The 12,028-nt window shown below is 42.3% G+C and overlaps 1 protein-coding gene across 2 annotated transcripts in view; it reads right to left on the bottom strand.

Moving 5' to 3' along the window:
- SUGT1 (SGT1 homolog, MIS12 kinetochore complex assembly cochaperone) overlaps positions 1 to 4,122 on the bottom strand; it is a 57,053-nt gene extending 52,931 nt beyond the window's left edge. Inside the window, exons 1-2 of one of the 2 annotated variants that reach the window (XM_080661360.1) lie at positions 3,485 to 4,122; positions 3,332 to 3,389 (exon numbers count right to left, since the gene is read on the bottom strand). In XM_080661360.1, the coding sequence (XP_080517486.1) occupies positions 3,332 to 3,389; positions 3,485 to 3,522 (96 nt within the window). In that variant the 5' untranslated portion in view covers positions 3,523 to 4,122. The remainder of the gene's footprint in view (positions 1 to 3,331; positions 3,390 to 3,484) is intronic. The other variant, XM_080661359.1, reaches the window with a different exon arrangement.
- Between the last annotated feature and the right edge of the window lie 7,906 nt (positions 4,123 to 12,028).

Consider the following 12,028-nt stretch of genomic DNA (forward strand, 5'->3'; position numbering starts at 1 on the left):
ATGGAGAAAAACCACATAACCGTGCAGAACTGGTACCAATGCATGCTTATGCTAATCAGCTATGCTCTCAACAAAGTTATCCCTGGTCAGCTACTTCAAAGTCAGGTATCAAACCTTTCATTATATCATACACCCTCAATCCTACCATCTCCTCCAAAAGATGACCCTAATATATTGAACCCAGAGACTTAACATTTCTGAACCATATAACCTTTAGCAAATTAAATCTCTTTAGCTTCCTTGTTAGAAAATGCAAATATTCACCTCACAGTTGTTGCAAGAATTATGGTAAGAGTAATTTAGCACATTTGAGTGCCTACCACCTCCCAGGCACTACACTAAGAACACAATGGTAGTAAACAAGATACACAAAATTCCTCCCCCCCCCCTTTTTTTTTTGAAAGAGAAAAAACATCGATTTGTTGTTCCACTTATTTATGCATTCATTGGTTGATTCTTGAATGTGCCCTGACCAGGGATCAAACCCAAAACCTTGGCACATCAGGACAATACTCTAACTGAGCTATCTGGCCAGGGAAAATTTCTGCTCTCTTGATGCTTACATTAGGGCCCAAATTAAATATAGGATGGTCAGAGAAGACAAGAAATCTAAGGTGATGAGCATTCCAAGCAAAACATGAGATACGTCAGGAGAGATTGAGTATACTTCAGGCAAAAGGAACTGCCAAGTCCAAAGGCTGCTCAACAGAATTAAGGAGAGCAAATTCAAGTAACGGAAAGAAAGCCAGTGTGGTTAGAACAACAGAGCAAAAAAACTACAATACCTACCTCAAGGGGCCCCAACATGTATCTTACATTACCTATCTTCATAAAAAAACTTTCAAAGGTCCTATTTTGTTCCAATTTATAGAGACAGGAATTGGGATTCAGAGTGATAATAGGAACTTTCCTGAGGTTACAAAGTTATCATGAAACTAGGATTTCGAACCAAGCAGTCTCATTCCATGCCCATTGTTATAATAAATTGTGCTACATTTATACAATGGAATACTACACAGCAATGAAAAAGAACTAGGATTCACACAATATGAATGTATCCCACACATGTTTAAAGCAAACAGAGTGCCTATAATCAACTGAGTACCTAGTCTACAATCCTGTTTATGTTAAGTGCAAGAACAAGCAAAACTAATTGATGGTGATGAAGGTCACAATAAGGTTTGTCTCGTGGCAAAAAATTATTGGCTGGGAAGAAGAATGAGAGAATTTTGAGGATGAAAGTGTTCTAGTATATACACAGGTGTGAGTGACATATACATATGTAAAACAACAACTAAATTAGCTGCAGACTTTAGATTTGTGTTATCTACATATGCCATACTTCAATAAAAAGTAAAATAAGCCCTAGCCGGTTTGGCTCAGTAATTAGAACTCCGGCCTGCGGACTGAAGAGTCTCCCGTTCTATTCTGGTCAAGGACAGTGCCTCGGTTGCAGGCTCCATCTGCAGCCCCAATTGGGGCGCATGCAGGAGTCAACTAGTTGATGTGTCTCTCTCACATTGATGTTTATCTCTGTCTCTCCCCCTCTCTAAAAAAAATAAAAATAAAAATAAATGGGAAAAATATCCTCAGGTGAGAATTAACAACAACAAAAAAAGTAAAACAGGTGAGATAAAGACATCAAATCCTTTAAAAGCAACTTTCCAAAGGAGGCTCTGAGCCTAAGACAGGGGTGGGCAAACTTTTTGACTGGAGGGCCACAATGGGTTCTTAAACTGGACCGGAGGGCCGGAACAAAAGCATGGATGGAGTGTTTGTGTGAACTAATATAAATTCAAAGTAAAGGAGCGGAGGAGAGAGCAAGAGAACTGGATAGAACAGCCGGATCCGGCCCGCGGGCCGTAGTTGCCCAAGACTGGCCTAAGAGGACCATAACAAATTCTGAAAATAACTATCTAGCTGACATAAGGAATTGTGGAGAAAAATTCTCAGTACCTCCTGAAACATATTCTACTACTGATCCCAGAGGCCTCACTAGGAAATATTATAGTACAACTGATTAATCAACCACTTTATTTGAAGGCCTTCATATTCAGAAAATACATATTCTGCTCTAAGAGGCACTAAGGGACCTAGCTCGGGTTTCCTTTCCACCTCATCTCATACTTTTTTACCCCTCTCTAGTGGAGTGGGCCTTTTTGCTGCTCCTTGTACAGACCAGCTTCATTCCTACATCAGAATCTCGGCATTGCCTGAATGCTTTCTCCAAAGCTCCCCAGCTCATTCCCACAGGTCTCTGCTCAAACCTCACCTCCTCAGAAAGGCTCTACTACAATGTGGCAAATTATTTTTAGATGTTATAGGTAGGAAAAAAGATTCTCTCGCCTCAAACTGCTAACCCTAGGTATGTTAGAGCAGTGGTCGGCAAACTGCGGCTCGCGAGCCACATGCGGCTCTTTGGCCCCTTGAGTGTGGCTCTTGCACAAAATTCCACGTGCAGGCGCGCACGTACAGTGCCATTGAAACTTCGTGGCCCATGCGCAGAAGTCGGTTTTCGGCTCTCAAAAGAAATTTCAATCGTTGTACTGTTGATATTTGGCTCTGTTGACTAATGAGTTTGCCGACCACTGTTAGAGTATAACAAGAGAACAGGGTTTGGTTTCTTTTCCTAGTATTTCAAAGCAAGAAACCCCTGGCTCAATTCTGTGACCCACTGCCTCGGGTATCTTTAGCTTGGGCTCTCTTTATTACTTTGTGTTATCTAACTCTTACCCTTTTACTTTCTTTTATAGCTTTATAGCCTTTCACTTCACACAAACACAAAGTGCTTTTTTAAGTCAGTTAAATATATGAATACGACTTTAATCAATAGCAATCGGCGCCTCGCACACATCAACTCCAAAGAATATTGTTTTGATGAAGAAACAAATGAGTCAATAATGAACAATGGCAGGGCATATACACCTTGCACATCGCCTGGTACATAAGAATGGCAAGGATGACTGTCAAACGAAAAAACGAATTAAATATCATCAAGCTTGGGTTTCACTTGTCCAATGTCATTTAAAAAAAAAAAAAAAAAACCTTCCCGGTCAACTATAGATGTCAACTACAGAAATAGACAACGTTTTTCTAAAGACCTGCGAGGGTGAAGAAACAGTCTAGGAATGGGATGGTGCAAGAACAGGGGTCTGGGTTAACGGAGTCACTAAAGAACAGAGAAAGAGGAGGCTGGCTTTGTCTATACGAGGGCTGAAACACCGCAAAAACAGCCGACACAGTCCCAGAAAGGAAGACATGTGCTGGGAAGAGGCGGGGTTCGCCGCCTTCCCCAAAGGAGAGTAGAGGAGGCTGAGACGGGTTCTCTCACCTCTAACGCCGCCTGGGGGTCCTCGTCAATCAGAGCATCTGAGAAGCTCCGGCAAAACCTGCCAAGAAAGCAACGACTTCAGCAGGGCGCACCAACCAAGGAAAGGGGGACAAGGGATAAAAATAAATAGCAAAAAGAAGAAAAAACACGTACCTTTGGGTTGTTGCAGGTCCAGCTGCAGCCGCCGCCATCTCTACTAGTCAACGTTGTGTTGCTGCAGCTGCTACTACGGAGGTTACTAGCTCCGCCGCCGCCCAAGGGGGAAACTTCTGGAGAGACACCAACCGAGCTTCCGCTCTAAGTAGCCAACGAGCAGCCACGCTGCGTGCCGCGGAGGGAGAGGACCGGAGGGGAGCATAGGAGAGGAGGGAGGCAAAAAGCAGGCGCGGGGCTCGCCGGGACCTTGGAGGACCGAGTCTCCCGGCCCAACCCGCTTCCGGTGACCAGCACTCCTATTCCCCGCCCCTCGAAGCCTTGGTTACGGAAGACTCGGCTGGCCCTCACGCCACGCGCCAGCACTCCGACAGAGACCTCTGGGGTGGTAGCTTAAAAGGACTTTGGTAATATACTGTCATCGCTCAGGAACGGGAGGCATTTAAATGCCTGTTAATAACAAGCCACATCGCGCTCCATTGTCACCATTCACCACAGCTCTCATGGTTACTGGAGACAGACGAGCCTTTCGTGACCCTTGAATTCATTTGCTGTTACGTGAAAGTTCCCAGATGGCAGCGGGTCACTCCCAAGATCTTTGCGCTAGGAACCCTAAAGAACTCGCCGGAAGTCGTTCTGCCCCGCAGAGGCTAGACAGACCGAAGTCTTTTGGTTCCGGTGCGGGGGGGATGTTCCATTCCCCTGCACGCCACAGGTGCAGGTTTCCTTCTCAGTTAGCTTCCCAGCTTAAGAAGAAAAACTTGTTCCTGCGGAAGGCACTGAAAGGAAGAAGGTGGGCTGAAGTCTCAGTGCTGCTTTACTTTCCAACCTAGTCAGTTAGGCTTTCCCTCCCCGGAGTTTGTCCCTGGCAAATCAGGTAGAAGAAGCTTCCAGCAAGTACTCCTGTCAGGGGTGGGAGGAGCAAGAGGGAGTGGGAGTAAGCGGCTCAGCCAGTAGAGATAAACAAGTAAATGAACGTGAGGGTTAGTACACCCAAAATCTAAACTAAGCCTTGGAATTCAAAAACGTTAATGCGCTCCACAAACTTAAACCAATGCTGTTCTAAATGGTAAAATGAAAGAAGGGAAATAGTCGTGATAGCAAGGTGGGTCACTTAGGGGAATATTAGGTATAGGAATGGATTTCTCAAAGATGTGGAATCCTATGAGCCTCAAAAGATGAATTAGAATTAGTTGATGATGGAATTGGAAAAGGTAATCCAGAATAGGATTTGTGTTATAAACTATGTGAACTCTGTTTCAGGTGGGGGTAGTTGCTGGCTCAATCCCCAGTTGAGTTCGATCCCCAGTAGGGGGCCTGCAGGAGGCAGTCCAGGGATAATTCTCTTTTATCATTGATGTTTCTATCTCTCTCTCCCTTCCTCTCCGGAATCAATAAAAAACTTTTTTTAGAAGAATGATTAAAGGGGTTCCCTCTGCCCCACCGCCGCCCAGGAGGCGGTGGGGGGGGGGGGAGTATGATTAAAGGGAAAATGAGAACAGCTGTTGGGAGACCACTGCTGTTTTACAGGGGTGGGAAAGGGAGGAAAATGCCCCTTTCTTTCCTCTAGTTCTTTTGGCTGGCCAAATCAAATTAACAGGAGGCAGATTGACAAGAGAAAGTCAAATTTAACATTATGTGCATGGGAACACCACATACATGAGAGACAGAGACCATGCATACCTGACAGATTCAGAGATAGAAAGGAGGATTGAGGTATATAAGACATCCTGAGCTAGGGATGAAATAAGGTGCCTTGGGGACTTCAAAAGGTCATTGCAGGATGATAAAAGAAGACATTCAGTAATTAGTAGGTTGCCCTGACCTATACTAGATAGGTCAAAAGTTATCTCTGATATAGTAGGTAGGTCAATAGAAGTTATCTCTGATAATCTCTCATGAGCAAGGCCTCTTATTCAAATTCTTCTAGGTACTTGGGGGAAGAGGGCAGAATTTTCTCTTGATCCTGAAGCTAAAATTGCTTTCACCTCAAAGTAATCTGCATACCACTGCCACACATCTTGGGGTCGCTTGTTCTGGACTCTAAAACAGGCCAAAGTGACTCATAAATAGCTCAGTGGTTGTAAGGATGAAGAGGAAGGTAACAATTACAGAAATATTTAAGTTAAAACTTTCTGGATTTGTTGATCTTTTATAATTAATGCTCTTTGTATCACGGATAATAAAGCTTTGCCTATGCCAAGGCCATGAAGAAAATTCTGTTTTCTTCTAGATGCTTTATTATTTTACCATGCATATCCAGGTCTGATTTACCTCAAATTAATTTTTGTGAAAGGTAGGAAGTTGAAATCAAGGTTTATTTCCCAACACACACACACACACACACACGGATATCCAATTGATTCTGTCTTATTAAAAAACACCATCATTTGCCATGTCCCCCATTAAATTCATTTTAAATATTTTTTATTTCTCAACTAGAGGCCCGGTGCACGAAATTCGTGCATGGGGGGATGGGGAGGGTGTCCCTCAGCCCAGCCTGCACCCTCTCCAATCTGGGACCCCTCAAGGGATGTCCCCAGATTGATTGACGCCTAACTGCTCCCCTGCTGGCCTGATTGCCCCTAACTGCCCACCCCTGCCGTCCTGGTCACCCCTAACTGGAGCTCCCTTGTAGGTAACTAACTGCTTTTCTCTTGCTGCTTTTAAGATTCTCTCTTTGTCTTTAACTTCTTGATTTTATTTATTTTTAATTAATTAAATTTTCTTTTGAAGTTAGAACTAGCAGGTTTTAATAGTAGATTAGATATGGTGTGTGAGACAAATAGAAGAGTTAAGGATGAGTCCAGGGTTTTGGGGAGATGATGTTTTGTTTTAATTTTTTAAAATCTTTATTGTTGAAAGTATTACATATGTACCACTTCTAGACTACCCCAATGCCAGGCCTTCACCAACCTATTGTCTGTGTCCATGGGTTATGCATATATTCATACAAGTTCTTTGGTTGATCACTTCCCACCCACCTTCTTGCATTTTAAATATGATGTCACTTGGTGTGGGCCTCTTTGGGTTCATCTTTTTTGGGACTCTATGCTTCCTGGACTTATATGTGTATTTCCTTAACCAGGTTAGGGAAGCTTTTTGTCATTATTTTTCCAAATAGGTTTTCAATTTCTTGCTTGCTCTCTCTTCTCCTTCTGGTACCCCATAATGTGAATGTTGGTACACTTAAAGTTGTCCCAGAGGCTCCTTACAATATCCTCATTTTTTTAAAAAAAATTTTTGTACTTTGTATAACTTTTATTAAGAGTGAACCAATATCAGTATTCATAAACTGTAAAACAATGGGGAACTGAAGTAAATAGGAAACAGTAGGGATCCTAAATAATAGACAAAACCCCTTAAATTTTCTTATTGCTTATATACATCAATGTGTAATATTTAAGCATCACTGAACTCCTTATTAAGCAAACATTTTTTTCATATGCTGACTTCTCTTTATCTTTCTGTGCCTTTATCTTTTGACTTTCAGCAATCCTACCTGAATAGCTTTATCTTCTGGTGCTATCTCCCGGGCTTCCTTTTTCCTTTTTTTTTTTTAAATATATTTGTATTGATTTCAAAGAGGAAGGGAAAGGAAGAGAGAGAAACATCAGTGATGAGAGACTCATTGATCAGCTGCCTCCTGCACAGCCCCCACTGGGGATCAAGCCTGAAACGTGGGCATGTGCCCTGATTGGGAATTTAACCATGACCTCCTGGTTCATAGGTCATTGCTCAACAACCGAGCCACACCAGCTGGGCAATTTTTCTTTTTAAAGTACTTTGAGGGGCATCAGAGGATGATTTAGGTGGAAAGGGATATGAGGGAACCTTCTTGGATGCTTGGGTGGTACTTATACCAGTATGTTCAGATGTAAAATTTTATCAAGTTTTACACTTAAGATTTGTGTACTTTATGCTTCAATAAAATAGGAGAGAAAAATTAAAAGAAAGAAAATCAAACAATCCATTTGAAATTTTTAAAAATGTGACATTTACAGGAGCATAAAAAATGTTACGTACTGAAAAATAAATCTGACACAGCATTGCACAAAGTATACCTTGAGACTTACAAAACATTGATTAGAGAAATTAAAGAACACTTAAATGGAGAGACACTTTATGTTCATGAGTCCAAACACCAACTCATGTTGGTTCTTCCCAAATTGGTTTATAGATTCAACATGATCCCATGCAAAATTGAGGTTTTTTTCATTGTAGAAGTTGAAAAAAACAGATTCTGAAATTCAAATGAAAATGCCAAAAATTTAGAATAGCCAAATCAACTTTGTAAAAGAACAAATTTAGGTAACTAACACTACCTGATTTCAACACATCAACCTTCTGTATTGGCACAAAGATAGGCAAATCAATAGAACAGAGTCCATAAACAGACCCATACATGTATGGACAACTGATTTTCAACAAAAGTCCAAAGGTAATTCCAGGTAGAAAGGATACTCTTTTTAGATTTTGGATATACAAAAGTAAGAAAGTGAACTTCAAACATACCCTGCACCATACAAAAATGAACTCAAAATGGATCTTGGATCTAAATGTAAAACTCAAAACTATAAAACTTCTGGAGGAAAGAAAATTGCTGTGACCTTGGATTAAGTAAAGATTTCATAGACATGACACCAAAAGCCAAGTCTTGGATGATCATAAAAGAAGTTGATAAATTAGACTTTACCAAAATTTTAAAAGTTTTTTACTTTGAAAATATTTGTGAATCACATCTGAGGAGTTTGTGTAACAGAGTGAAATGCTTGGTCTCTCTGAGTCCATCTTGTTTAAGTTCCCATGACCTTCAGGCTAACAGCTTCTGCTTTAGACATGCTAATCATTAGAGGAATTCTGCTTGGGGCTTGAGTTTTTACAACAGCTCTCCTATTTCCCCTTCCCTTAACATAAAAGGAGCCTGGACTCTGTACTTTCTTAATATGGATTTGAGGACTAGATGTCCCATCTTCTTAGTTGGTGCCTACATGATCAATAAACCTCTCCTTATTCCAAATTGATGTTTTGAGTTTTAGCTTTTTGAAGGTCAGGCACACAACTTAGAATCAGTAACACCTGTGTCCAGGATTTATAGACTTCTCAAAACTCAGTAATAAAAAAATAACAGAATTTTTTAGAAGGGCAAAAAAAATTTAACAGTCACTTCATCAAAGAAGATATATGGATCAGAAAAGAAACACATGAAAAGGTACTCAAAATCAGTCATTAGATAAATGCAAATTAAGACTGACATGTTGGAGATATAAGGAGCATCTGGAAGAAGCATGCACTCCTGGTGGGAATGTAAAATGATATATCATGACACAGCCAGACCACTCCAAGGTATTTACCCAAGAGATATGAAAATACATGTCCATATAAAGATTTGTACAGAAATATTTATAGCAGCTTTAATCTAATAGCTGAAAATGAGAAACAATCGAAATGTCCCTTCAACAAGTGAATAGAAAAACACAGTATATCCATGTAATGGAATATTACTCAGCAATAAAAGGAATCATGTACACTACAACATAGATGAATATCAAAATAATTATGATAGTGAAAGAAGACAGATAAAAATAGTACATCCTGCCCTGACTGGTTTGGCTCAGTGGATAGAGCATTGGCCTGCGGACTGAAGGGTCCCAGGTTCGATTCCTGTCAGGGGTATGTACATTGGTTGTGGGCACATCCCCAGTAAGGGGTGTGCAGGAGGCAGCTGATAGATGTTTCTCTCCCATCAATGTTTCTAACTCTCTATCCCTCTCCCTTCCTCTCCGTAAAAAAATCAATAAAATATATTTTTAAAACATAGTACATACTATTTAATTCCATGTACATAAAATCCTAGAAGGTGCAAACTAATATATAGTGACAGAAAGCAGATCAGTAGTTGTCTGAGGGGTGGAATGGGCCAAGAGCAGGGAGGAACAGCAAGAAGGGAGTGGTTACAAAGGGGTACAAGGAAACTTTTAGGGTAAGACTCACCAAATATATGGATAGCTTCACTGCTTGAGTATAGTGATTTCATGAGTTTGTACTCTTTAAATATGTGTAGTTTATTGTATGTCAATTATAGCTCTATAAAGACATTTTTAAAACAAGTTCAATGCTGAGTAAAAGTTGATAATCATCAGCATACAGATAGTATTTAGCAATATGAGAACATGAGCATGAAAATAGGCAAAGAGAATCTACCTAATGAAGGAGTAACATGCTAATTGACCGTACCTTTTCGACGCCCACCAGCCAATCAGGAGTGATTATGCAAATTAACCCAACAAAGATGGTGGGTTAATTTGCATACGCAAGTGCCGAGCAGCCAGGGGTGGGTTGGGACGCAGGCATTCCACACCACCCCAGCCGCTCTGGGCCTCTGGGTGTGGGAAGGCAGAAAGGCGGCTCTGGGCCGGAGCGGAAAGGCTGTTCCAGCCAGAGCGAAGGCAGTGCTGGCAGCCAGGGGAGGGAATGCCCATTCTTGCATGAATCTTCATGCATCGGGCCTCTAGTCCTATATAATAAAAGGCTAATATGCAAATTGTCCCCTCGACCGGAGTTCAACCAGAGGGTGGGGCCGGCCAGCCAACCTCCTATGTCCCCTTCCCCTGGCCAGCTGGGCCCGATCGGGGTGGGCCAGCCAGACCCCATCCATGCACAAATTCGTGCACCGGGCCTCTAGTATGTAGTATAGTTGCATATTTAATGAGTATTGAGTGCATACTACATACAGATATTACACTTGGGATTGAGGGCACTAAAATGAGTACAACATTTGCTCGTTATAATCTAGTTTTGGAATGACACATATCAGCAGGCAATTATTTACTGTCATATATGCCCAAATGGGAGAAATTAAAAGGCTCATGACAGCAGTGGCAAGGTTTTAAGAGCTCAGAGAAAGCTCTCGGAGGAAGTAATGTCTAGGCTGAGGCCTGAGGAACAGGTAGGAGTTAGCCAAATAGAATGAAATAAACTGTGCCAAGCAGAGTAACAGCAAACGCAAAGGTCTGGAAAATAGAGCACAGGGAGTTGAGAATTACAGCCTTAGAGCTGTTCATTTGCATAAACTGATTCAAACCCTCTAATTTGGTATTCTAATTTTGTGCTTTTCCTAAATAAGTCCCCCTTACCCACCCAACCACCAAATTTTGTAAATTCAGGTCCCAAAAATCTGGATTTGCCCTTACAGAGGAGACTGATCATTCTTCTTAGGCAGCAAAGAATCTAAGTCCCCTTCAATGTTGGGGGGAAATTCCCTAAAGTTTAGTTCTCACTGCAGCATCTTCTTCTATAGAAACTAAAAAGCCAAACTAGTTGAGAAGTTGAATTCTCTTTATCAACTTCCCTTGGAGTTAAAGGCCTGGACACTTGACCTAGATTCTGCCAATCACATAAATTAGTAGCTAATTGACACAATGCATTAAAAATGACTGTGGTTAATTCTATGTAAAAATAAAATTTCTGTTGTAGTAGAGAAAGAGGTACAAAACTCAGTATTCATTTATTTTTGAAGAATAGTTTGTTTTTTTTAGAGAGGGAGAAGAAACATCTATGTGAGAGCAGAATCAATCAGCTGCCTCTTGCATGCCCCCCCACTGGGAATCAAACCCCAAACCTGGGCATGTGTTCTGACCTAGAATCAAACCAGCAACCTCTCCGTGCACAGGATGATGCCCAACCGAGTCACACTGGCCAGGGCTAAAAGTCAGTATTTAATGCTTGACAAGACTGGCTACAATTTCCTCACCAGACCAGTTGTGCAGTGTAGTTTTGCAATTGATTCTAGCTTTGTGACTCATATTGACCCTGATTCTCTAGTCCTCTTGTCTATTCTGTGAGCTATACAGTATTCTAATGAAATCTTTTATGCTGAAAACCAGAATCCATCACTATCCTATCTAATAAAGAGTGAATATGCTAATTGACCCTCACGCCGTTGCAAAGATGGCGGCGCCCACAGCCAATAAGGAGGGAATATGCTAATTGCCCCGCCCATAGCCAATAAGGAGGGAATATGCTAATTGACTGCCATACCCTCAAAGATGTCGGCGCCCACAGCCAATAAGGAGGGAATATGCTAATTAACTGCCATACCCTCAAAGATGGCGGCGCCCAGTCCCCTCAGCCCCACCCGAGCGGCAGGCGTGCATCAAGGCTGGGCCTGCCCCAGGTGGGCCCGGCCACTCTGCGCACCTGCCTCTGGAGTCCCCCAGTCCCCTCAGCGCCCCAGCCGTCCAGGGCCAGCCCGAGGCACAGGCAAGCCTCAGATGGCAGCTGCCCAGCCACCCAGGACTGCCCAAGGCTCAGGTAACCAGGGCTGGCCAAGGCTTGCGCTGCCCGCAGTGGCAGCAGCAGAGGTGTGATGGGGGCGTCGCCTTCACCTGATTGCCGGGTCGCCTCCTGCCCCTGAGTGTTCCCGGACTATGAGAGGAGGCAGGCCGGGCTGAGGGCTGAATTTTCATGCACCGGGCCTCTAGTTGTTAATGACCAAGAACCTAAACTGGTAGTATAATAAGCCAGGTGGAAGAGGCAGAATGG

This window comes from Plecotus auritus (assembly GCF_963455305.1).
Source record: "Plecotus auritus genome assembly, chromosome: 3".
Taxonomy (NCBI): domain Eukaryota; kingdom Metazoa; phylum Chordata; class Mammalia; order Chiroptera; family Vespertilionidae; genus Plecotus; species Plecotus auritus.